The sequence below is a fragment of the Megalops cyprinoides genome, chromosome 11 (genome assembly GCF_013368585.1).
Source record: "Megalops cyprinoides isolate fMegCyp1 chromosome 11, fMegCyp1.pri, whole genome shotgun sequence".
Lineage (NCBI taxonomy): Eukaryota > Metazoa > Chordata > Actinopteri > Elopiformes > Megalopidae > Megalops > Megalops cyprinoides.
In genome coordinates this window covers 8,155,671-8,183,382 of record NC_050593.1, presented here as the reverse complement: position 1 = coordinate 8,183,382, position 27,712 = coordinate 8,155,671, and the positions used below count along the sequence as shown (strand labels likewise).

At 48.3% G+C, this 27,712-nt stretch overlaps 1 protein-coding gene across 1 annotated transcript; it reads left to right on the top strand.

Moving 5' to 3' along the window:
* Positions 1 to 563: 563 nt before the first annotated feature.
* LOC118785461 (insulin receptor substrate 2-like) lies at positions 564 to 17,930 on the top strand. The gene is made up of 2 exons (XM_036540114.1): positions 564 to 3,899; positions 14,889 to 17,930. Exons 1-2 carry the CDS (start codon positions 740 to 742, stop codon positions 14,891 to 14,893), a joined length of 3,165 nt encoding a protein of 1,054 aa, XP_036396007.1. The 5' UTR covers positions 564 to 739; the 3' UTR covers positions 14,894 to 17,930.
* The last annotated feature ends 9,782 nt before the right edge of the window (positions 17,931 to 27,712 follow it).

Here is a 27,712-nt window from a genome sequence, read left to right as displayed (position 1 = left end):
TTAACGACACAATTTCATAGCTCTGCAGAATTAAGACGAAGCTCGCATCGCTGCTTTAAGCAAAACCAATGTTACCCTACTACAGTGTAGGCTCCATAGAAATACTTACTACCTTGATTTCTTTAACACGCATTCTGAGCATTTTTCCCGGGGGCATGTCCGGATTGCACTCGCCCACACGCTAGTTTTATTACTACCGTTTTACTGGCATGCTGAGCTTTCGCTGAAAACACTTCACTTGTGCAAGACACAAGTCTCACAAATTCGGGTTAGAAACGGCAGTTCAGCAAGAGACAGCGCGTACGCTTTCGCAAAGATTTCGGGCACCCGAAACAGCAGAGGCGGAGTGAACACTCCGGAGTAAGTGGGTGCATTTTTTTCGTCTGACCGGCTCTCGGCGCTATCAATCATCCCTTCGGACCAATGAGCCGAATGAGCTGATCAGATAGGCGGATTGGCAGGTACGCCCCCCTCAAGATCGCACCGCCTAGCGCGAGTGTTTTTTTCCCCTCTTTCTTTTTTTGTAACTAACGCTGGATGTGTAGAACGTCACATGTTGTTTTTCCCCTTCAGTCCAGGCACTCTGTGATATGTGTTATTTACTCTTTAACTGTTACAGAAACCGAACGGAGAGCTCGGCGCTGAGAATGGAGTACTAGGTGGCGATACAGACGAGTTTTTTTTTCCGCCACCAAACAGAACATAGAAGTTGAGGAAAGTGAGAGTTTAAGACGCCAGAATGGCGAGTCCACCAACGACGGGAGGATCCTTGTTTTCTAATGCAAATATTAATAATAACGTTAAAAAATGCGGATATCTGAGGAAACAGAAGCACGGACACAAGCGGTTTTTCGTTCTGAAAGAGCAGAGCGAGGGCTTTCCTGCCAGACTGGAATATTATGAGAACGAAAAGAAATGGAAAAACAAGTCTACTGCGAAAAGGGTTATACCTCTGGACTCCTGTCTGAACGTCAACAAGCGGGCAGACGCTAAACACAAACACCTGATCGCCCTTTACACCAAGGACGAGTATTTTGCCGTGGCTGCTGACAACGAACAGGAGCAGGAGAGCTGGTACACAGTCTTAACAGATTTAGTGAATGAAGGGAAAGTGTACGACAGGTCGGCGTGCAATTCTGCGTCGTCTTTGGTGGGATTCGAGGAGGCGAACTACGGTCTGATCACACCAGCGAACGCCGCTTATAAAGAGGTATGGCAAGTAAATTTAAAATCCAGAGGACTCGGTCAAATTAAAAATTTAACGGGGGTGTACAGGCTGTGCCTATCCAGCCGGACAATTAGCTTTGTAAAGCTGAACTCGGAGGTCGCGTCTGTCAGTTTGCAGCTAATGAATATCCGGAGATGTGGGCACTCGGACAGCTTTTTCTTCATCGAGGTGGGCAGGTCCGCCTCCACCGGACCCGGCGAGCTGTGGATGCAGGCGGACGACTCAGTGGTGGCGCAAAACATACACGAGACTATTTTGGAGGCTATGAAAGCTATGAAGGAGCTGTCAGAGTTCAGACCGCGGAGCAAAAGCCAGTCCTCAGGTACAAACCCGATCTCTGTGCCCACGAGGCGGCACTTGAACAACCTGCCCCCCAGCCAGACGGGGCTGCTGAGGCGGTCCAGGACAGACAGCATGGCAGCCACGTCCCCCGTCAGCAAGTTCACAGCCTGCCGGATACGCACCGCCAGCGAGGGCGATGGCACCATGACCAGACCGGTGTCGGTCAACTGCAGCCCCATCAGCCCCAGCGCTAACCGGACCCATCTGAGCCGGTCCAACACGGTGACCGCCAGGCCCTGCAGGATGTTTGAGTCCTCCTCTCTCCAGCACAGCAAATCCATGTCCATGCCGGTGTCTCATTCCCCTCCCCCCAGGGCAAGCCCCGTCGGGCTCACCTTCAGCGGCGGGAATGGCTCCGCCTCCGAAAGCATCCAGCGGCCATCCAGCGGCAGCGCCTCCGTGTCCGGGTCGCCGAGCGACGCCGGGTTCATATCGTGCGACGAGTATGGGTCCAGCCCAGGTGACGCCAAGCACCAGCTGGCCAATGGCAGCAACACGCCGGAATCCATTGCCAACACGCCCCTGTCTAACGAGGGAAGCGACCTGTATGGCTATATGGTGATGGAAAGGCTGACCAGCAATACTCTCAACCACAGCTGCAGGCGGGAGGAGGCCCTCCACCTGGACAGTGCATACAGGAAGCGGACGTACTCCCTTACCACTCCACCCCAGCAGAGGGCGCCGTCACAGGTGTCCTCCACCTCCCTGGACGAGTACACCCTGATGCGGGCGACGTACGCCAAACGCCACTCGGGCCACAGCTCGCACAGCGCCTCCCCGAAAGTCACCTATCCCGAGGATTACGGGGACGTCGAAATTGGGTCTCTGAAGAGCACGGGCAGCAATTCTGGCGACGATGGCTACATGCCCATGACGCCCGGCGTTGCCCCCAAGAGCAAAAGCGATGAGTACATGCCTATGAGCCCCATGTGCGTGTCTGCCCCCAAGCAGATCATCAACCCCCGGTCTCACCCCCAGACAGCGGGGAACGGGTCGCGGACCAGCTCCCCTGGCAGCTGCTCCCTGGACGACAGCGGCTACATGAGGATGTGGTGCGGCTCCAAGCTGTCAGCGGAGAGCGTGGACAGCAAGCAGACCAACGGCGAGTACATGAACATGTCCCCCGTGGAGCCCTGCGTCTCGCTGACGCCGCCCGACTACTTCCTGGGCTCCCTGAGCGGCGAGCCCCAGAGGATTCCCTACTCGTTCAACTCTTTGCCTCACTCCTACAAAACGCAGCCGCCCCAGAACGGGGACAGCGACCAGTACGTGATGATGAACCCGCAGACCCACAGGATTGTGGAGGAGCCTGACTGCTGTGAGGCGCCTGCCGGTTCGGCCACTGCCGCTGTGAGCCCCTCTGCACCCCTGCCAGTGAGGCAGAGCCGGAACGATGGGCTCCCGCACAGGCCGAGGGCCAGCCGGCCCACCAGGCTGTCTTTGGACACTGTGCGGACTTTGCCGAGCATGAACGAGCACCCCCTGCCCGCCGACCCGAAAAGCCCCGGTGAGTACATCAACATAGACTTCAGCGAGGCCTCGCGCTCCCCACCCTCGCTGTCCATGGACAGCCCCCCTTCCTCCCTCGGGTCCAGCGGCCAGAGGAGGTCCCCCCTGTCCGATTACATGAACGCGGACACGAGCACGCTGTCGCCCAAATCGGAGGAGGCGACGGCTGGCCTCTCGAGTGCTGTGTCGAAATCACCCCCCTGCTCTCACCAGCCGGAGGAGGGCTACCTCAAAGCACAGGCGGGGTCGGCCTGCTTCCCCGGCGTGGGGAAGAATGACTACGCCGAGATGACGTTCGGCAACCCCTCGCCCACCTCGCGTGGCACGGAGAGCATCCAGGCAACTACCAACGGGCTGCAGAGGCTGACCCTCATGGAGCAGGGCGTTCTGAGTATGGAGGCTTTCCTAGTGCAGGCGGCCACCATGGACCCAGACCACGGGGCCAAAGTGATCCGGGCAGACCCGCAGGGGCGCCGGCGGCACAGCTCCGAAACCTTCTCTTCCACCACCACGGTGACGCCCGTCTTTCCCTCCTTCGCCCACGATCCCAAGAGGCACAGCTCCGCCTCGGTGGAGAACGTGTCGGTCCGGAACAGCGAGGGCTCCGACGAGGAGTATGGGAGCCCCATGTGCCGCGAGACCTCCGCCGGCTTTCAGAACGGCCTCAACTACATCGCCTTAAACCTGATGGACGGACACCTGGGGAACTGCGAGAGTCTGGCCAGGTTCAAATCTGCCAGCTGCAAAAGGGGTATCAATGGGATCCACGGCACTCCTTACGTCAGCCTGGGCTTTAAGGATACAGCCACTGCCGTTAAAGGTGAGGAAAATGTATTTATTTCTGTGCCATTTGCATTTTGTGCTTCATTCTTTGCCTTAAGGGTTATTTTTGATACGGTGAAGTAATTAAAATATTTGTGCTACAACCTGGCACTGGCATCATCAGGCATCGTCAGGCATCATCAGGCATATTTTGAGTGATGTATGGAGTACATGGCTACATGCAGGGTTTTGTCTTTTTGTAGGGGACAAGTTCACCAGACTGTTCAGTTATTTTGAAATGAATCATTTTCCTAGACCTGGGTTCCTTATTAGAAGCTGCGCAGTGGACTTGTTTTCAAACGTCTGGCTTCTGACAGTTGTTTCATGCCCCCTAATCGTCTTATTTATAGTTTGTTTGCATGTAGGGTGCGAAACATTCATTTTCCAGTGTCCGAATCGTTGCTCTAGTATTCCTGTGAGTGTCAACTGAGCCGTAGAATTTTACAAGGGCAGTGGTCCTGCACTTATGAAATATTAATGCGTAAATGACACTTCAGCTTGACTGACATTGTAGTTATGTAAATAAAATCAAATTATAGGTTTGATTTTTGTTGTAAACTATAACCATAACGCTGAGACAACAAAAAAAAAACGATGAAAATGGCTGTTAAGCGTTATCGCGGCAACTGTGTAATGTTATGTAATATTCAAGAATTCTACTGGCGATTGATTGCGTTTCCGTTTAAGGCGTCATTATTACTGGTTTGTGACTGAGAAGTTATATCAACGGTCTGAATAATTGTGGATTACGAGTCTGTGTAGGTCTAAATTTGTTTATTTTGCTTACTCTTGGCGAAATGGGAACGGCAATTTAAAACGGATTGCGGTCTTTCGACCTTCTTTAAAAATTGATATTGTGCGTTGATGTTGTTTATGGGTTAGGAAATTGAGCTGTTCCAGAGAATTCCGAGAGATACGATCTGCCTGGAACGTCAAGCTATCGTGGTAAACACGGACGCGAAGACAGTGACACTGCAGGATTAAGCGACGTCACACTCAGTTTATAACCTTTAGCGCAGCGCCGTTACTCTTCGACAAACTCTTTAAAAATTTAACAGTTAGAGCTTTAAAAACGTCAGGAAAATGAAAATTTGCTGTGCACGACAACTGGTCGAGAGTATGCTCGTGTATTTCGATTCATAAACGCAGTTGGATTCTGTTCAGTGTGACGCAGTTAGTTTGAGGGTGATTTGTTCACACTTCAGTGTGTAGATTATAGTTGATGGGAAAGGGATTAGGGCAGTTTTTCTTTGAAATTAAGATTATGAATGAATTACTTTTAGCTACGTGGCTGCCATATGTATGCAGAACACTCACCATGCACTAAATTGCTGGAAGCTATGCTGGGAAGTTACAATTACAGTGTTGGTAACTATAGCTGGGAAAGTACGACGTGTCGCTTTCGATAGGAGTGGAATTGTTTATAGTCGCATATTTTGATATACGCGTGTGCGTTCCAAGGTCAGCGTGTTTGGGAGACCTTTGGTCTTGAACCGCAGGAACACGCATCTCAGAATGCAGCTCTCTGATTATTTAAGTCAATCCAAGATTTGTCAGAGGAAGGTGAACTATGTTTGAAGCACTTGAACCGTTTTTCCTCGCTCGGATGAATTTATTTTTGCGCGAAACGGAATAACATCAGTGTACCCATGCGCAGGGGGCGGGGCACTCGCTGAAGCTTTGGCTGTGGGTTGACGTGCAACTGGCCACGTACTGTAAAACGGCTGACAGTTGGAAAAGCTTTTCCACAGATATTTTGCAGTGGTATCCGAAATACTCTGCTGGTACAGTAATATAATCGATTGGATGAATCTCACCCATAGCAGCCCATCACGATAATCACAACAACAACAACAAAAATACATTTTAAACACAAGCAAATCGGCTCGGTAGGTAATTTAGTAACCATATTAGTAACTCGTTATTTTATGTCAGGTATCCCGTGCGCCATTATGCGTTGATGTAATTGGTAAACCAAACACTTAATGCTGGGACCACAGCACAGTGTTAATTGTGAACTGAAAATAACGCATTATCAGAATAGTACTTATTTACGTTCCAGTAACTTCTCTAATACAACCGTGCAGCCCTGGCTGTTTATGCGTCGCGGGTGGGAATAGAAACCTGTACAGTGGGAGAGTGTTTATGTGCTTATTTTAGACTCCTGGCCTGGACAGTTCCTGGCTGGTGTTCCGTCTGCTCGCTGGCATTAAGGAAGAAGAACAAACTAATAATACCAGTGCGTGGTCAGGGCAACGCAGAAGGCTGGGCTCAGTTAGCCGTGCAGCCAGGGCACGTTTACAGTCACGTGGCGCTGTTGTTTTCTCCATGGAAGCACTTGTTTGTAAGTATGTGCAAGCTCGTACGAGTCCTCACAGGAACGAGTTAGCGCAGGGTTAATCTGCAGAACTAGGCGTGGAGTGGGTGTCCACGTAAACAAGCAGCTGCAGCAATAACAACATACTTGGTTTTCTTTCGGTTTTGTCAGATGTTTTTTTTCTTCCCGTAATTAATCGCTTCGGGGCAGTTCCTGTTATGTTGTTTTCCAGGCCTTAACAAGTTTCTCTGAGCAATTGTAAAACATGATGTGGTCAAAGCACGTATAACACATCAGTGGGGACCTCGCTCTGCACAAACTGCAGGTCGTTTGTAAATTTAAAAGAGTTATTAGGGAAGGGGCTATTTTTACAGCGAATACACACTCAGGCAGCAGTGAGGAGAACTCGTGCGCATTTAGTGAGCATATAAAAGATAACGCCGGGGTGATATATAACTCTGCCTACGTGAACTGGCTGCTCCGCGGCAGGGGGTGGGTGCCCCGCTGTATCTCACGGCCTTCCCCTGATCAAACATGTGCGTCCCCCTCGTCGAACATGTGCGCTCTTTTCCATGTGTCTCTTTTCAAGACGTTGCAAGTCTCATGTGTTTTCGGACGCCTGCGCGACGGAGGCCCGGATCGTTCCGCAGCAAAACAAGTGCGGCAGTTGTTTATCAGTTGTCAGGTACTTAGTTTCGTGATTGGAATGCGGACCGCATGCAAAGGCTGCTGGGAGAGGTGAATACTCGCTTGTTTTTGTGACCCTCTGGGGCTCTTTTCTCTCTCTCTCTCTCTCTCTCTCTCACACACACACACACTCACTCTCTCTCTCTCTCTCTCTCTCTCTCACACACACACACACACACACACACACACACTTTTTATTTTTTAAAATAGTTTCCAATTAGTTTGATATTGAGAAATTAAACTGTCATTGTTTCTTTCTATATTCTTTTATAACATTTCACAACAGTTCTCATTCAGTTCTACAGATTTGAAGTCAAATCCAAACATGAATCCCAAGATTTGCAAAAACATCAACAACAGAGAGACAGAAATACTGAGGAACTGCAGGATCACTGGTGTTAGCAGTTATGTGGTAGAAACAGCCACAGAGCAGAGGTGTGCTGATTGCATCCAGTGGCTTTCATAACGTGATTGCGTAGGGAGCCTTGAGCCCCAGTGATGCTCTTAGTGCAAGCTGGAGGGGATGCATGGGGCGGGACTGTAGTGTGTGTCTAGGGGAGGAGAGAGCAGGGAGTGACAGAGTGCCTGTACCCCAAAAAACTGCGGAGTAGTCACAGAGAATTTTTGAAATTTGACTGCAGCCCGGCTCCGAATCGCTGAAGCCTGGTGTGGGGAGGGAAACCTGCCGAGGGCTCCGTTTTCCGGTAAAGCTCGCTGCTGATTGGCTTGTTTGTCCTGAAAGCTGCTCGGCGGAAGAGCGGTGTCCCCAGGCTTAACAGACAAGGGAGGGGTGAGCGGCGCTGATGTGTTTCGCTTCAAAAATAAACCCAAACGAGGCACAGAGCGTTCCAGGAAGCCCTCGCTCTGAACCAGACCCATTTTTTTCATCACGAGACAAAAGGTTACATGGTGAAAATAGCTCTCATATTTGCGCGGCGCACTGATACTATGCCGATAAGGAATTTCGCCGGCCTCTTCCGATGATCACGGCAGCGCTGAATGAAAGGGGGCAGAGCCACGTCACTGCGCTCGCTGCAGAGTGACTTCTGCGTCAGGAATGCGCGCCGTTCAGCCCGTTTGGGGCTTCGCTCTCAGCCCTGGTCCCTCCGAACCAACCGGGCAAAACCGGCCACAAGAACCCCATTAAAATCGACAGAACCGCTCAAATCACTGAAAGTGGCAACAAAGTCAAACAAAAATGGCAAAACGGTGAGAAAGGAATGCAGTAATTCCAGATAATAAATCGCGGTGGCACTGTTGAGGGACGGAGGCCAGGCAGGGGATGTTATTTGTAGAATGGTGATGTTTGTGCGGATTATTTGCGAGCACCTTCAGCAGTTCAGAGGATGAAAAACAAACTGAGCAGTTGGGTTTGTTTTTGTTCTCGCCTCGGCAGCAGCCTCTGCTCTCCCAGCGCTCTGACGTGCGGGGCACACCCCTCCTTTGAGACTGCCCCCACCCCCACTCCTCCACCAACACCATGTGACCTTTGACTTTGTCCCAGGGCAGTAACAGGGCTCAAATGACCACTAATACGCCTGAGGAGCCTGGTGTAAAGAGGCCGTTTTTCCGGACTGTTCTCTCCCTCTCTCTCTCTCTCTCTCTTTCTCTCTCCCTCTCCCTTGCCCCTCCCCCTGTGAGGTGCATATCCTGAGATTGAGCGGAGGGGTGCGCGACCCCCTTTTTTAACTTCCTGGGCCTCCTTGTGAGCTGAGAGGAGATGCTGTTTGGCGGCAGATGGCGGGGGTCAGGGCTGTGCACCTGCCATTCCGAGCACTGCCTCCTCGTTATCGGGCACATCAGAGCCTCTGACAATACATTAATGACCGCAGACCATCTGCTGCCGCAGCAGAGACCAGCCACTGTTTGTCTTCCACCCTGAGAGAGAAATTAGGGCCAGGCTTCACTGCGTGAGGCCCTGCACATTCAGAAGGGAGCCCCTGACCTGCCTCTCCCAGCTGTGGACCTAATGTGGAGTAGGTGAAATTTGTGGTGCAAGTATGAGTGTCTCACTCTCTCTCACACACACACACACACACACACACACACACACACACACACACACACACAGGTGTCCTTTTCAAACGTGGGGATTTCTCCAGACATTGGAGCTTCAGATTATCTCTCCTCTGTGTTGAAAGGATACTTCAGTTGTGGCATACACAACCAGGAGACTTAATTTGCTGCTTTGCTTTCAGGTGTGTGTGTGTGTGTGTGTGTGTGTGGTATGTATGTGTGTGTGTGATGGGGGTAAGCCTTCTGCTTCTGAAAAGCAGTCCCCTGTGTGTGTGCATGCCTGTGTGTGTGCGTGTGTGTGTGCAGAGGCATGGGTCAGTCCCTGTCTCCCCCTCAGTCTTGTTTGTCTTGTTTAAATGGAGCAGTTAGGACAGCGGCCGCATCCGCCGGTTCCTCCCCAGGCAGAGAGGACTCCGGGCAGGGAGGGAGGCTGGGATGTTCCTGCCGCAGATCAGCGCGGGACACAGGCCACATTCAGCAGCGGGTTAAGGAGGATTACCTTCTGCAGGAGCGGGGGATTAGACGCTGCTGAGCAGATTGCTTTTTTTCTCCTAGGGTTGAAGGGAGGAGGCACGTGTCGTGGCCCCACCCCCATCCCAAAAAACCCCTGCACCCTATGAAGAGACCAGGGACCGACGTGGTTCCCCACGGTCCTGCCCCTCCAGGCCTTACTCCCATCCGCCCTTAGTGGGTCTGGCCGTTCATGGACAGCGCGGCCCGAGGCGCAGGGGGAGACTCCTAACTGGCCGCACACTGTCCACAGAGCCATCACTTCCCCAGCATTTGTATGCCTCTGCAGGCTCTCCTCCCAGACGCCATCGGCGGAGTGGAGCTCCATCCCAGCCGCCTGGGGCAGGCCCCGTTCAGCTCTCTGCAGCCGCATGCAATGGGCTGCGTGTGGCTGGACGGGATGCTGGTGGAGGTTGTTTTCCCAGCATCGGTCGCCTCGGGGCCGTTGTGTAAGAGCGCGTAACTTCACGCCTTCATGAGGGAAGACACGTAATCAGTCCCCCAGCGGGAGCTTTCCCCGCCCTCCGTCATGGCCCACAGAGGGCTGAGAACTGAGCGCGGTCGTTAGGACCGATTGGGGGCCGGGGGCCATGGGCGGTGCGCGGGAGGTGGTGGGGACTGCCCCTAATTGGTCCGCGGCGCTAGATTACTGCAGTGCTAGATTACCGCGGCCATTTGCAGGGCGTTCAGAGGAAAAGAGAGAGATTTAATCTGTGGCAGCAGTGGAGGGGGGGAGGGGACGGGGAGAGTGGAAATGCAATTTCACCAGAATGAATGAAGACACTGTAGAAACGCCACAGGACTCTGTAAGATCCTGCCCCCAGCTCTCACAGCACATGGGGGTAGGGTGGTCTTCAGGAGGGACCTATCAGTGTGCAGAAATGACGGATCTAAGCAAATTGTCATGTGATGTGCACTCCGCTTATAACGGTCTCGTCCGGGCAGGAAAGATGCCTTCAGTGTTTTTTGATCAGTGTATGCGGCTGATTCTGATGTCAGTGACTCATATACACAGTGTCCTGCAGCGTAGCTGTGCTGTAGTTGTGTCTCACGCAGGGTGCAGTGTCGGAGCGCAGGGGTCTGGACCGCTCGTTTCCTCTGTGTTTACGCGGAAAGCCGCGCTCTCGCGTTTCGTCCCTCCGGGCTGCTCGTGCAGCGTGGGAACCGAGCGGGAGGGTGCGCTGACCGCCGAGCGGAATCCAAACGCGGCGGGATGAAAAGGCTCTTCCGGCCCCGCCCCCTCGCTCTCGTTGGGACGCGTTATTAAGAGCGCGACGAGCGCCGTGCTCGCTGCGCTTGCCGGCGGTGGCGGAGAGTTTTATGGAGAGGGCAAGGTCTGCGTGTGCATGTTTTTTTCCTTCAGTAACACCAGTGTGTGGTGTACGTTCATCTTGAGTCCTTCAGGTCTGATGGAGGGAGGGGGGGGGGTGTTATTATTGTGGGTCAGGGTGCTGTCCCTCTCACTGGTGACCTTGTGTCTGTGTGTATGCGTGTGTATATGTGTGTATATGTGTGTGTCTGTGTGTGTGCGGGGGCTGTGTCGTTGTGTCTGTATGAATGAGTGGTCGTGTGGGCCCCTGAGAGCAGCGCAGCCTGTGAAATGGAAAGAAGATGGAGGACAGGCCAGTGAAAGCCACGCCCTTTCCCTGTGCCCCCAGCGTGCCTCTGCTCCCACTCCTGCTCCGCAGAGAAGCCTGTTTACAGTGGCCATGAAGCGCTTTCAGCTGATCTCTTCACTGTATGCGTGCAGCCTAAATATAGCCGAGGAGAAATAAATATATAATGAAGAAAAGAGCGTGTGGGGGGGTGGGGGTGGAGAGATGGTTCACTTCCAGTGGCATAGCAGGTACTGAAAAGACCTCAACTGCGCCAGCTGTCAGTGATCTGCCTTGATTTTTAACTCTTGTGTTCTAGAAAAAGCATAGTTTGTGTGTGTGTGTGTGTGTGTGTGTGTGTGTATTTTAAGGAAGTTAATTGTTTTGGTTGCATATTTATGTGAAAATTGCTTTGGCAATACTCTACAGCTGGGTGGTCATGCCAATAAAGCTTGTTTGAATTTGAATTTTGAATTTGAATGGGGAAGCTCTGTCTCTTTCTCTTCCTTCCCCCCTCCCCCCGCCTCGCTGTCTCTCTTTCTCTCTCTCTCCCCCTCTCTCCCTCTCTCCCTTACTCGCATGCGCTCACAGACGCATTGGCAGCTGCAAACTCGGCACGCATGTGTCTGCGTTTGGCAGAGTATGTAGGCGTGCGCTGAGCGGTGCCCTTGAGAAGCGTTGGAGGCACTCAGCTGTTCCACAGCTGACAGGGCCCTGTGGGGCGGCAGCCCTCCCCAAATGGAGGGGCCAGAGGTGGGAGGGGTGGGGGCGGGTCAGAGGTCATGGGGGCGGGCCCTTAGAGGCAGATGGACGAAGGCTTTCTGAGCGGAGCGGAAGATGGGGGAATTACGCCTCTTCAATCTTTTCTCTTTTTGGTTATATTTTTCAGGGTGCTGTAAAAATGTTGACATTTTAACAAAATTGCCAAATAATAGTAGAGTCAAAGAGTCACAATTTTTTTAAATACAAACATGGTTACAACAGACGGCTTGTGCTATTGTGACATACATGCACACACACACACACACACACACAAATATATTATGTATGATGCAGAAGATAAAACTGACCTCAGTCAGAACACAGTCGTTGATAAAGTTTATAGAATTTGACCAATGAGAGTGAAGGAAGTGAGGGTGGGCCTGTGCATCCTGGCTGTGTGTTTGTTTAGGTGTTTGAGGAGAAGCGGGGCTAACACAGAGGAGCGAGAGTCAGTAACAGTGGCTCGGCTGCCGGTGGGGAGGGGGCAAGAGTTAATGGTTTTGGTGTAGCCACGCGCCTCTTTGCCGAGGTCTACCCTGACCGGCTCTGACTGGTTGGGGGGGCGCTGGGACTGCCCCATGACCTCATGGCATTCTCTTCCCGCTCCGTCAGGGGCCGCGATAGTCGCTCGGCTCGCAGGGTTCGCTCCGTCTAATTAGCCCTGTGAAATTCAAACTGCCACAGTGGCCCACCCCCCCTCGGCTGACGTCGGAGGAGGAGGAGGAGGAGGGAAAAACGGTCCTCTTATTCCATGTCCTTGCACACTGCAGCATCCCCGCTGCTCTCTCTAAGCCCACTCGCCCCGGGAGACCGGGCTCTTCTGCAGCTTCATCATCAGTACACACACATGCATCCCTTCATCTGCATTCCTGAGATCTCCTAAAGTTTACACGCCGGGCGGTCCTTTCGCTTGTGCGACCTGAGGGCCAGCCGCTGCTCTCTGCACGAGCCGGACCTTCTCCGAATTGGGTCAGGCTCCTAATGTGATTAAGAGGTTAATTGACATGTTAAGCTGCCTTGTTGGGCTCACTAAATTCCATGGAGCGCCACGGAGCAACAGAATGGGAGAGCTTAAAAAGCCGTAGAGGGGCAGCACGTGCCCAGAGAGAGCCCGGTTTGTGGGTTTGTTTTTGAACACTGTGGGACAGTGACTGGCCCTGCAGCAGTGCATTGTGGATCAGTGAGTGTCACTCTACAGCAGTGCATTATGGGATAGCGAGCTCTTCTATTGAAATAGCTGGCCAGTGTGAGAGGAGACCTCCTCTCCCCTGCGTTAATTTCTCACTGTTGGTGATAAGGCTGGCCTCATTAGCATGTGTAAGGGGAGGAGGAACAGCTGATCAGGTTTAGGGAGCTTGAAAAGATGGGACTGCTTGTTCCCTTTGTGTTCTCGGTGGCTCAGGAAAACAGGAAGTGCCTCAGTGCCTCACAGCATGCATCATGATTCTGACCATGTATGGCAGCAGTGGGTCATACCAAAATATAAAATATCTTACTATCTACAGTGTTTGAATTAATTTGCTGCTTATAGTGAAAAATCCAGACTGGGCTATTAAAGTCATATGTGAGACGGCTGTGAGTTGAGACGGCCCGCTGTCATTTCTTCACAAGGTTGTTTTAATGTTGACAGAGGGTTAGCACAGCATTGGTCTGGAGCTGTTTCTGTGGGCTGTGGTGAGCGCTCAGCTCAATAGATTGCGCCATGGAATACACAGTGTAGGCCTTTAGCCATCTCAACAGGCCTAGCTGGGATCCAAGATGTTTGGGTACATTCAGCTGAACGGTTTCAAACGTCACCCCTCGCTATGCAGATCTGTGGTTTAGTAATTTACCAACAATAATGGGATCCTAATTCTGAAATATAACGCCAACGGGATTAAAAACAGGCACTAACAAGATAATTGTTTTTTTAGCTAATTTCATCTTCCATAATGAGTGGAACGAGGTGTAGTCTAGAGTAACCCCTCATAGTGTTGTTGAGGTGGCTTGGTGAGGGACCGGAGGAGGACTTGGCATTGGCATTAGCCAGTTACGCCAACGCAGAGCTGTTTTGCCCTGATCTACTTCTTCCTATGTGGTAGGACTCTTTATGTAACGCGGGGGAGCCAGATGAGCGACCCATTTGAATTAGAAAACAGGCCAGAGGAAGACAACGGTCCTACTGTGGTGCGCGGGCCGGTCCGTTAAATCGAGGGTTTGTATAAACGAGGAGCCCCCCGAGCTGGGCTCTGTGAAAACAGCCCTTGTTCACTGCGAAAGGGCCGGAGGAAGACGCCAGTGGCGGGCTGGTCGCGCGCACAACTTCCGCTCTAGAGAGGCCCCTATGCAAATCCCGTGGCACAGACCAGCACAAAAGGGCAAAGGTCGGGCACGGCATCTCTGGAGAGACCATCTGCTCTCGGGTGCACACACGGGACGCGCACTTTTGTGGCTGTCCCTTCTTACACACTGGGTGCTTTTCACCAAACCTGTATTAAGTCAGGATCACCATAAAAACCAGCAAGGAATCTCACAGGATCGCATTGGGTTTTTCGGAAAGCAGAGACAGCATCCTGTGGTGTGCCTGTGTGTTGTATTGTTGGCTGCCCATCGTTAAACAGCAGCCTGTTGGTTTGGGCACTGGTGAAAAATCAGAGAAGGCACTGTTTAACCTTTTTGCAAGCCAGGTAGAATAGTAGTAGGGGTAGCCGGGGCATAGGTGGAATGGCAGGCTGTCCCACGAGCTGTAAGCAAATTCTCCACAGACTTGGCACTTGTGAAGAGCTTGTGGTTGTCCTCCAGGGGTGTGGTGGTGGGGACCACTAACTGCCCACTCCTGAATGCATGCCAGTGAGTGTGATCAGCGTGTGCATGCTGCGGGTCGGTGAATGGGATTGTGTTGCTGAAAGTCAGAAATCTGCAGTTGATCTCTAGCCATGTGACATCAGCATTTAGCACCACGGCAACCTGGCCCCCCTGAATTGGGATGGGGAAGCTGCTGCTTCACGCCTGTCTTCCCAGTAACAAACAAACCACGTTTGTAACCCCACCTGTCTCTCTCTGAGCTCAGTGAAAGCCAATCAGCTGACCAGTTTCTTCTCTGTTTTTTTTCCCTCTGCAGATTAAACGGTACGCAGGCTCTCCCCTTCTTTCTCCATCACATGAACGGGTCGACGTTGCACCGTCGGGCCGCCCACTAGAGGAGGGGGGGGGGCGAGGCAGGCGTCCCGACCGTGGCACGGCTGCAGACAACCCCCTGACTGCGCCTCCCGAAGCAGGGGAGTCGGACATGACCCCCCACCCCCCACCCTACGATCAGGAACCACCATACTGCTGCTCTCCGTGCGACTCCAAACACAGGACTGTATGTGAGATGAATATGGGCAGATATGTGTTCTTCTAGGTTTTTTTTTTTTTTTTGTTCCCACCCATTATGTTTGAGCCCTGGACTGTGATTGGCCAGTGAACCTCATTCACAAAACCTGTGAAGGATATTTGACCTATTTTTCATACGGATGTATGTGCTCACACACACACGCTCACACATATACAGGTACATCACATATTTCCACATGTGCAGACATATATAGATACACAATGGGTCTACAAAGTCTACACACCCTTTCAGAATTTCATGTTTTTATTGCCTTGAGGCCTGCATAAGTTACACCCTATATATTGGGAGTGTGAGATCAGGAGAGGGTTATAAAAAGGTATCAAACACCTTAAATATATCATGGAACAGAGTAAAAAACCCTACCTAGATCAGGCTATTACTCCTGGATAGAGGGGAAAATGAATAGTGCAAATTACCAAAAGATTTTTGAGAAAAACCTGCTACCCTCTGCAAAAAAAGCTAAATATGGGGATGAATTTCACCTTTCAACATGACTATGACCCAAAGCACACATCCAAGTCCACAGTGGAATGGCTGGAAAAAAAAGGGAAGATGAGTGTCCTGGAGTGGTCCAGACAAAGCCGTGACCTCAATGTCACTGAAAATCTTTGGACTGAGCTGAAGAGAGGGGTTCACAAGCCATCCCCTGGCAACTTAAGTGAACTCAAACTTTACTACAAAGAAGAATGGGAGAGAATGTGAGAAGCTGGCAGGGATTTACCCAAACAGAGTCACTGCAGTTATGAAAGCAAAAGTTTAACCAAGTATTAGTTTAATGGCAGACTTATGCAACCAAGACAGTTTTTCATTTTCAATACATTTTTGAAAAACAGATGCAATTGTCTTGATTTCAGCCTTTGAGACACCAAAAACAAGAAATTTTGAAACACTGTGTAGACTTTTTAGATCCACAGCATGTGTGTGTGTGCGTGTGTGTGTTTTCAACATCCTCTACAGCACAAGGATGAAATTTAATTATTACAGTCAACAACAAATTCAGTGACAAGTAGCTTGAAGCCCTACCTCAGAAGAAAAGCCAGGTAATTACTTGCGTACTGAAAATATATAAGATTTCCTGATTTTTTTTTGAAAGCTGAATGTGTCATAGTACCAGTCAAAAGCCTTACTAACTTTGTCAAAGAGTATTTCTACTAAAGACGTTTGGTTTGGACCTACACATGCGGAAGATCAAAGACAAACCATTTGCCATGAGAGCTGAATGTTTCTGAAAGCAGTAGAAGGAAGCATTTCTCACTTTAAATTTAGAGACTCAACTACCTGAGTCTGACTTCTTGTACTATAGACTTTATTTTTATTTTTCATAAATCTTTAATTTATTTTGATATAATAATTACATTAAAGGTCACGTGAAAAAGTTTATAATTAGATTTAAAGAAAAATATATATATATATATATCTATATACATATGCAAAACAGGCTCCAGAGAAAAGGTACATGGTAGATGTTAAAACAGAAATGAAATAGAGATTCTTCTTCACAGAAATGTACAAGTCAAGTGATACTTCAGTTGGACAGTGGTGGTGAAATGCCACCATTCAGATCCTAGTCACCTGTCAGTCACCTCTATACACTTAAACCTGTGACCTCGATCACCCACAATCCTCTGGTGACTTCTCCCATGCTCGCACCGCTGATCTCTGAACTCGCAGAACCTCAGCCTTTCCCAGAAACCTCTACCCCGACTATGATAGGCTTCGCGTCCAGTTCATCCAATTGATGCTCGACAGCTGAGCCTCAGGCGAAATGTGATTGGCTGAGTGGCACACCAGTGGAACAGCTGGTGAATTGAGTAACGGGTGGAAGTGGCTCGCTGATGCTGTTATCAGGGATGTTTCGGGGGCTTGAGCCCGACAGTGCTGCTTTCATTGCTGGGAGACTGGGATGAATCACCCGCACCAATGCAAGGTCTTGCACAGCACCTAGATACGCAACACAAGACGAGTTTGAATGTAGAGTGTTCAGTGCTCTCCACCGGAGACGAGTGGAAAGAAAAGGAGAAAATAATTTAAACCAGTGAAACAAAGGCATCTGAGCTACTGGTGTCACTTTGCTCAACATTACCCAATACTGTAAATAGTGTACAAAGACAGAGTTTACAACTAAAAAAGTTGCAATTTGTTTGATCATTTAAACTTTAATAACTTAAGTCGTTAATTGTAAATACTTGTTTGATTAAATTTCCCGAAACAACTATAGCACTAATGAAAGGTACATGCTGAATGCGATAGTTTGGCCTCACTGAGCCTGGAATCTATCTGATGAAAAGCCACTAAGAACAGATTTTGTAACGATGTAATATAAAAATTAAAAAAAAGAAAACACAAGTAATACTTGACATTAGAGTAAATCTTGCTACTTAGGTACAATTCACCAACCACATATGCAATATTTACATTTTTTTAAAGAAAAAAAAACGTAGTTTACAGAATGGAACCAAATGTATAAATATTGTGTTAATTTTTCTGCCGATTATGAATGGATGTTATTTTCTGTTTTCGCAATTGGAGCCGAATTGATCTCATTCGTGTTTTCACCTTGGCTATGTATCTATTGTTTCTAAATATCAAAAGGTTATATATTAAGAGGCCTGGTTGATCTTGCTGTATCTTCCATTGTACATAATTCATATACTGTTTATTGTGATGCTGCATAAACCTAATTTAAAGTAGTGTAGTAAAATATTGCTTTAGTCTGTACTGATTATGGGTAGCACATGCAATAAAAAATGTTATTTAAGAAAGCCAGCCCTTGTGTGTTTGCTTGTTTTTTGTGGCTGAAAACTGACAGTGATGTAGAGTGATGATGTTTGGCACCCGAGGCAGAAGTGACCACTTTATACTCTACTCTAACTAACCTTAACAGCACAGCTCTGTGTGTTCTTGTTTTGGGAATGCTGTTGCACCTACACGGAGATGAGATGAGCTAAGACTAATAAATTTGGGTTCCTATCTCTTCATTATTAGTCAGCATAAAGCATTACATGACCAGTGCTCAGAAAAGGCCACTAAAAAGGCAGAGAACTGTGACCATTGACCATTGTTATGGTTTCTCATTTCCTGAGCTAAGGTCACAGGAAGTCACCGTTTGTGTTTGCTCACCCTGGTATTTGGAAGGAAAGTGACACAGACCAGGATTAGAAATTGTCCTGCCAATGCAGATTAATGAACAGAAGGAGAATGTTAGAAAAGAGAATGAACAGAAGCGTGCATTTGGTGAGGGATTGTGGGGGGTGGGGGGCGGTGGGGGGGGGGGGCAACAAGCAGTGCCGCTTAGGGAATAGGGAATGCCCGTGCTTTGGAGAATCTCCTCATTACTGTCTTCTTCAGTCCAGGGTTTACATCCAGGCACTGTCTGAACATTGTGGCAGCCACATGCTCTTGGAGGGAGGGGCACAGCTGTTTTAGGGCTGCCTAACCTCATTCAGGACCAAATCTCTTTGAGAGCTGGGGGTTGAAAGCGTGCTGTAAATGAAGTTATTGTATGACCAAACAGTCAGTGGTGTGCATCCAGGCTGCTCTGTGCTGGAAGTGCTGCAGTAAGGTAATGCGCTCACATACAGACTGCACCTCTGCAGCATGACCAGATGGTCAGCTGCAAGACAGAGTTGGGTTGGTCGGGGAGAAGTGAGCTGTAGTGGTTAAGCGGTGTGGCTCCATTCCCAGGTGGGGCACTACTGTTATACCCTCGGGGCAAGGTGCTTAACCTGAATGGCCTTAGTAAATATCCAGCTGTACACATGGAAATATGCAAAAATTGTCAGCTATGTAAGTTACTCTGGACAACAGCATCTGCTGAGCAAAACATGCAATTTAATGAGGAATGTCACCATATGGAAGACTGGCTAACCATCCCTCCATTAATGCAGACCTGAATTACCTGTCCACCTGAGGAACTGGAACTGCAAATAAGACTCTTACAAGGAAATACCTGCTCCTCATGAAGCTCAAGAAGATGAGCGCTGAAGCAGTGTAAGAATCTGAAGTGTAAACTCCCTCTCAGATTGTGTTAAGGTCTAAACGTGTTTTAAGAGGGGTGGGGTTGTTCATTGTTTAATGAAGCCCCTCCCCCACACCACCCTGCACACATTGCACACAGTAACACAGCAGAAGGAGGTTTGCAGGGCAAAAGAAAGAGAACTCCTTGTTTCTCCCTCAGCAGTGTCAGGGTACCTCCAGCGCAATTGGGCCAATTACACCTGATTGCTGATCCAATTATCCAATCAGGCTAAAGGCTGAACGGCCGTGGGGTGAGATGATAGCCCTGAAGGCCCTGTGCGAACCTAGCTTTGGAGCCCGGGAAGGACAAGCATGACATTTGCCCTCTTGCACACAGCTGTGTCTGTAAGCTCTCTGTTTTTACAGAAATACAGCCGGGGGCCTCTAAGACACATCTACCAGAGGTTTATGGACCTGAACCACTGGTAGTCATTACCAGAATGTGCCTTAGTATGGCCTGCATTGGTCCACCTGGCTCTATTTTAACCCAACAACATGAGGCAGAGGGCAGTCATTTCATTAGCACATGGCTACATGCTACAGGCTAGTGCAGGGGTTAAAAGGAGGATGGCTTGAAAGCCTGGGGGGTTTCAGGTCAGATTCCCAAGTAGGTCAGTGCCGTGATATCGTTGAGCAATGTACCCAACCTGCACTGCTTTGGTAAACATGAAGTGGTGTGAATGGACTACATGCAAAGGTGTAAGCGATAGAAGTCACTGTGGATAAGCACATCCTCTACGCAAATGTGTGCAATGTAAATTTGTTCATGCGCTCTGCAAGAGGCAGTTAGTTTCAGGCTGGATATCTGAAGCGACCTGTTACCGCCATAGTTTGAAACAGTGCCCCAATGGTTGATGACAAAGAACCCATCTGCGAAGAGCATGTGGGTGGAGGGTGGTGGTGGTGGTGGGGGGTGGGGGGGGTGAGGGAGGGGGGTCATATAGCAAAACACCCTCTGTATATTAGGGAAATATGTCCAGCCCCTGTGGGAGACACGTGGCTTCATAGATGGAGATCCATGGCGGTGTTCCAGGAAATGGGATGTTTCCGAAAAATCTGGCACGGTATTACCTTACATCAGCAGGCCTGTCTTCTTGCCCCCCAGAGAATGGGTTGAAAGGGGAATGGAAGAGACATTAAAAATATGTGAGGGATGAGAAAACCCCAACCTCCCTCCCTCCCTCCCTCCCCCTGCCCTCCATTACTCAGACAGGACCCTGATCTCCTGCACTGGTGGTGTCATGGTCCTCGTCCTCGTCTGCTATCGCTACGGCAGTGGCAGGGAGTTCCCCTGAGGAGCGATGAAGGAGGAGAAGAGAGAATGTGAAGATGGCGGAATACGTTTACCTTACCACAGGACAGAACACCTTGCTTGGCCCAACTATGGGGCCACAGCTCGGGGTGTCGATTTTAAGCATGAAGCCATGACCCCACCTGTTTTTCAGCTTACATGTCTCATTGGTTCTGAGTGATCCTGCTCATGCACCCTCCTACCCCCTCTGCCAGATACAAGCGCACCGCTCACCCCAGCAGTGGTATGCTGTATACCACACCCCTTCAGAGGCTGCTGTCAGTCACATCCAACCAACCAGTGCCAGTGCTACCATCATCATCCTCATAAAAATCAACAACATCATCATCAACATAATCATCTTTATCAACATTTTCATCCGTATGAAGCTCCATGAGGGAAACTCACCTGGAGGTCCAGGTGGAGGCAGAAAGAGTGACAACTACAGATCCAGTGCCCTCCACTCCAGAAAGGTGGGACAGGGGTTAAAGGCCTCAATTTGCACCCACATTTAGTCACACATTTGATTCCAAGGTAGGGCTTGATTGTTGTACCCCTAAACAAGCTTCCCAAACCAGACTTCTTGACTAAATATCAAGCCATATAAATGAATATGATGGAATTTAACTTTCCCTAGACAAACATATCATCCAAGCAAATGGGTAGTCTAATGTAATACAATATGTTTTGACCTTGTGTTAAAAAAAGATGTCGGGAGAGAAACAGAGTTCACTGTTTCCATTTTTGCTTTGACTGAAGTGGTTCCAATGCTTGCAGTAATTACTAGGTTAAAAGACCAATTACAGTGAATGGGACTTGACAATGGTTTCGCTCAAGGACATCTCAAAATTGTTGCTGCTCATTATGGTCCATGTACAGACAAACAGAGACAATATGGTGTCACAATAAAGTCATCCTCCACCCTCAGGTGATTTAAGTAATCTTGGTTCTTCATATCCCTCTCCAATGAAATGCCCTTTTGATAACTACAGTTCCTCAATTGAGAACATTGGGATATAATAGAAACCTTGTTTTCATATCACTTAGCAATGGGCTAAAAGCTAAGATTTTTTGCTGCAATAGAATAACAGTATATAGGTAGTTGTGTGAAAAAAAGGGAATGCGGTTTGACTTCCAAAAAGTCAGCTGTGCTTTCTCTATAGCTGTGGCCTGTCATCATTTCTGCAGTGGAACACGCAGAATATAAGCTGTGTAACGTTTGGCTGATGTAAAGGCTTGGCCTGAGTCCTGTGTTTACACCAGGCAGCTTTTCATAACCCAGGGAAGCATAATGAATGACTGTGGGCTTGGGCCACACCCTCAGCTGGCAAGACAAGACTCTGGAATGTAGTCACCCTGTAGTCATACCGCCCGCCCCCCAAAAAAATTCCCAGGCTTTCCAGGAGATATCGGTGGGCGAGCCATTTCAGGGTGCCGGTCTGTGGCTTTTGCCTCTTCTTGCAAGGCACCATCAGAACTCTGACGACATTCTCGGCAAAAGCTTTCAAGGGGCAGTGTTTTTACAGCTCTCTGGAATGTGCTTGTTTTGACTCTCTGCCTTCGCAGTAGAGTGCAGAATCTTGCTTTTGTGAAATTATGTCTAATACCTCATCGATGGGGCGGGGGGCAGGAGGCGGGGTGGGGGGGGGGATTGGCTGAGGGCCGAGGCCTTGTTTACAACGTTCACAGATGGGATTATGCAATGCTGTGAGGTAACACGCTGGAAACAAGAGGAAGTACAAACGTGTTTTTACACTTCTTTGGAACTTCTCTGCGAAAGTACAATATGTTCAAATGTACACTATGCAAATCCCCCCGGATGGGTGTACGTGCTAAACAAATCAAGTCGTGAGAAGAGCGGCTCTGTTAGGAGCAGGCTGACTGATGTCAGGCCAGCTGTAACATGAAGGGTGACTCAGTTAAAGTTGATATCAGGGCTTTTAGATCATTGTTAGATCACACCATGACCTCTGGCCAGCTATTGTGTTCGGGGCAAATGTGAGGTCATACTAAATGTGATGTCATACTATCTATGATGTTAGGATAACTATTATATTCAGGGTGATTGATGTCAGGTTAACGATGATGCCAGTCTAAATGTGATGTTCATGGGGATGTTCATGGTAAATGTTCATGGTGATGGTCTACAGTGCTAATCTTCAAATGTTGTAATATTTAAAATGGTATCTGAATATTTTTAACTTCCAGTGGGCTATGTTTCATTGAGTTGTCCAATAACTGTACTAACATTTAACTATGAAATTGAATAATTTTGTACTGAACATTGTACTTCCAAAATATGTTAGGCTTTATAGTCATGTTATCAATTAACCCTTTTAAAACATGAAGTAATGCATTCTGATGAACTCCATACTGCCCAAACAGTAATAGTTCAGTGCAAACTCGAAAGGGACTTTTGTAGACGCGTGTCTCCTGTTGCAGAATGGAAATAGTCTTGTTAAACATTGAGCATAAAAGAGACATGATTGTTAGGTAAACAAATATTAAGCATAGGAAGAAAAATTTCCACTAATATTTACTCTCTCAATATGCTTACTGTGACTGAGTTGACTCACCCATTATCCTCAATTAAACCATCTGTGTTTGAATTCACTGTAGCATTTACATTGAAAAGGTCATCTATCAGTGATATTTACCTTTCTGAGGAAAACAGGACAGGGTTACTCCCAGCAGAGTAGCCTTTTACCAGAGTTATTGCCTCCATCTCCAACCATTCTGCCAGGCAGTCTAATCTTGTGTGGGTGCTTCCCATCTCTTGAAGAGGGCAACGCATTCACAAGTCAAGTCAAGAGAACTTTATTGTCAGCCCATCCATATAAACAGTAGGGTTGAAAAAACATTTCCCTGGGACCCATGGTGATACATTTAGACAGTGCAAGACAAAGTTAACCTGTGGCAGTGGCCTGTTCCACTGGGTCTCCCAGAGCCGGAAGCTGAAGGTGAGAAGACAGGCACCTGAATCAGCCATCAGGGGCCTCCCAGAAGCAGAACATGGATGTTTGCCACAGTAGCAGCTGGGTATCTGACAGCTAACTCACTATTGAGTGTACACAGAAAAATTAAAATGGCTGCTGTGCTTCCTGCTCCTGTTCAATTGAATGGTTTTCCATGGTGTGGTTATTATTGGGACACTCATGCTTCAGGCCCTGAGCCATGTATATTAGGATATACAGTCTCATAGACAAGGATAATAAAAAGTGTGACATACCCTTGCTCAATTTTCATATTAAGAATTATTATTAAGAGGAAATACTGGAGATACTGCAAGCTTTTTAATAATAGCAACCAGTTCATACATTCCAGATAAGATAGTCACATCCAGTCCATCTGTATTTCAGCCAATTTACTCTTCATATTGATTATTTTTTCTCAAAAGGACAACACAGACACAGGAATGCAAAATGTCTCTGTCAACACTGGCCTATGGGTAAAAGTAGACACAGACTGTTGCACATCTCGGAAATTGATAAGATTTGAAACCGTATGATTCTTCCTGAACAATGTTTTTTTAAAACAGCCCACAAAAATTCTTAGGGCATGTGACGCGCTTCTGATTGAGCTCATTTAGTACACTGTTTGTGTCTTCTCTAAAACAACTAGTGGAGTGTGTGTGTGTGTGTGTGTGTGTGTGTGTGTGTGTTGGGGGCTGAGGGTTGTTTTTGTGTTGGGCTTTCAGCCATTTCTCTCGGTCGTTTTCTTCCTTGCTGCTTTTCTTGGGCTGTTTTTTTCTCTTTCAAGCACAACTGAAGCAAACACATTCCTGTTCGCATTCCTGCCCAAGGAAACACATTGTCCCGAGCATCACAGAAGATCAACGTCAAGTGTTTTCAGACCTGCCCAGCTGGCCAGCCCTTAATGGGCAGAGTTTCTGGGAGCTTGTTTTTGTTGGCCAGTGGCTTCGGAATACGATAACCATTACGGTCCCCCTCAAATGCAACCCAAACCACAGGTTTAGAGAGTCAACATGATACGTCACTCTTATAGATCATTACTTGGCTCTCTACATGTTAGAATAAGGCATGTGTGGTATTCTTCAGAATGACAGGCAGGCACTACAGTGTATAGTAAAATCAGTTATGGCTGCTATGTACTGTATGCACCTGCATTGTTCTTGCTGTGATATGCATGGAATGCATCATGCCATATTAAGTAGCTGTGGATATGAGTGTCTGCTAAATACATAAACAAATAAATGAAAGGAAACTGAAGTTATCTGAAGAGCTCAGGAAATACACAGCAAGAGTAACCTGCAATAAAATCTGTCCACACTGATTTTTTATGTCTTATTTCGGTACACTTAACTGGAAGGCACATACTGTGCCATGCACACACTTGCACATATGGATAATAAATTAACATCAATGTGAACGGTAAAACGCAAGAATGTGAGAAAATGCAAGAATCCGACAACGCTTCAAGCAGAATAAGCTTTTTACGCTGTTTCTGCTTTAAATTGGTGCACAAGAACAGATCAGTGATGGCACGTTTAATTGTGGCCCTTCATTACGGCAATGGTTTGAATTCACACTGGGCTCGTACTTCAGGCGCGGAAACATTACACTAATGGGAACTGCGGTTGTTACATGAGACCACAGTGGAGGCAGGGAAATGAGGGCCCTGAGCTCCGCTAACAGGCAGAGAGATGGATTGCTTCCTGAGCGACAGTTGGGACAATGGGAGCTGTTTGCCCCGCCGTGGTGATCCTCTCCTTCCCGGTGGCTCCGCGCTTCCGAATCCAGCAGAGCAGGATACTCAGAGCTTCCGATTAGCTGACCTCGACAGCTCATAAACTCTCCCTGCCTCCCCCCACAAACCATGAGTACACACTTTTTTTTCCGCTATCTTCCGGAAGCTAATCCCCGAGCAAATGAGAAACTTCCTGCCCCCGCTGCACTTTGCGAAGAACCTCTGGCGAGCTGGAGCGTCACTTGAGCGCAGGTTGTTCTGAACACGGGGAGCAACAGCAGGCCCTCTTCCGAATCTAATTACACCCACAATGGAGGGACGGCAGTGACAGGTTGCAAATTCGGACAGCACCCAAATGCATCTTGTGCCAACTCAGTTACACACCTTAAGTCTTGTGCTAGATTTCATTTTAGTGCGAAATCACGAGAACTGGCTCTGCTGTTACATTATTGTGGCATTTATTGATATTGCCACATGAACCGGTACAACAGGTAGTTCAGAGCTCAGGTGTGGTTGTGCTCTCTGCTATTTCCTCAGACTGGAAAATTTGTCTAATTCAAATTCATTTAAATTCAAGCTACCAGGAAAAGGCATTTTCAGCCATAGGAAAATGGGGTTGAATCGATGCCAGAGACATTCTGTTCACTGGCACGATGCCTGACGCCGTGGTGCATGGCAGTGAACTTCCGTGGGTCACTTCCTCCTTGGTGAAAGGAGTCACTGCCACTGGGGAGGTGAATGGCTTTGCTCTGCCAGTCCAGGAAGAATTACTGTCACCGGCGCACACTACACAGGACGCAGTGTGGAAGTCATTCACACAACAGGGAAATGATCCCTTTCCTGTTTGTAGCTGCTGGCAGATGGAGGCTCACTTTCCTTTCGGTGAGAGTAGGAGCTGGCCAGCAGGATTGTATGGCAAAATACAGCTGGCGTGATAGACAGACAGACGCGCAGATATAGGATGCTATCATAAATACAGGAGGAGATTACACAGAGCTATGCGTCTGGTCAGTCCCCACACTTGCACCTGTCCAGTTGCTGAAATGGAAGAGCATGTTCCATTTTTGATAGAAGTGGACGCCGCTAGCCTAATCCACTTTTAATTTCATTACTTAATTTCACATGTCACTTCCTCTTGACTGGAATCCAACACAGAGCAGCTGGTACTTACTGCTACTAGAGGTGCAGAGGAGCCCTCAGGTTAATGATGGTCATGATGTAAATGGTCCTGATGCACACCGCTCAGAGATGTGCTTGGGTATACCTTTGAAGAAGCAGTGCAATCACAGTGAGCCCCAATGGGTTTCAGAAAAGGGACCTGCATCTCCCATAGTGCTCAGCTTTTTGGGTTCATTCCCACTAGAATAACAACTTGTTGCTCACCTACCATCTCATTTATAGGATAAGTGGACATTGTTAGCATTACTGGAACATAATGTGAGATGCACTGAGTTGCGCAATGCACAGGTCTGACTCCCAAGTCTGCACATCCTGGCGCAGTTTCGGGTAAACACAATGGATCTGTGAAGGAGGCTTGTGGGGAGAGTATAAAACAGAACTCAAACAGACACGTGAACAGAGGCACATGGAAAATTATACAGCCGAGACGAATGTTGTGACGCTATGGAAAATCATTTTTCCCCCATTTCACACATCTACACTGAGATGCAAAGTTTCCCTGATAAAACCTGGCTCCGAGCTCCAGCCAACAAGAATCTGAACAGCAGCCATCTATCCAAACTGTTTTTAACACAACATGCTTTTGGAGCCTTTAGCTGCACATGAATAGTATACTGTCTTTGTCCAGAGTCTGTCTGGTTTTTGTCTGTGGGAGGCATTTACATCCTCATGGCTAGTGCATGTTCACCCCGTCCACTCACAAACTGCACCTTCAGTCCCCCAAACCAATAAATGATGTTTGTACAACATAATTCTCCTCAGTGAACGTCTCATTGTTCTAATGTGTCCTGCGTGATTTGATTGAGTCACTTACTCTGTGACTCTTTCATATTGAGCATAGGGCTGTTTCTGCATAGTTTGAGCGAGTCACTCTCTCTGTAACTGCTCCATCTGCAGCAAAGAGTGTTTCCGAGGGAAGGCTGTTTTTGTGTGATTTGATCAAGTGACTCTGTCCGTGACTCTTCCATATTGAACACTGTGCAGAATCTGAGGAAGTTAACTAGTGAATAGATGAGTAAAAATAATGGATCAATATCAGAAGTATCCTTTCAGTCTTCTGCTTAGGAAATATAATCAATCCGCAATATAATCTGATTCTTGAAGCTATTTTGAAGATGCATTTTCACTCAGGCAGCATGGTATCACAAACATTCTGCTTAGTTTTTCTGCTATTCTTCTCATTCTCTTCATCTTAAGAGAGTTGATACCTGAGTCTGCAATGAATAAGGTTTGAAATGACCGGTCATCCAAAAACACTGACAGCCATTATCTCAAATGGTCTGTACAACTTTCATTAGTGCAGTGGATACATTGCTAGTGTTGGCACTAGAACCATATACTTACAACTACCAAT

Coding starts and splice junctions, on each gene's coding strand:
- LOC118785461 (XM_036540114.1), top strand. CDS start 740: ATGGCGAGTCCACCAACGACGGGAGGATCCTTGTTTTCTAATGCAAAT.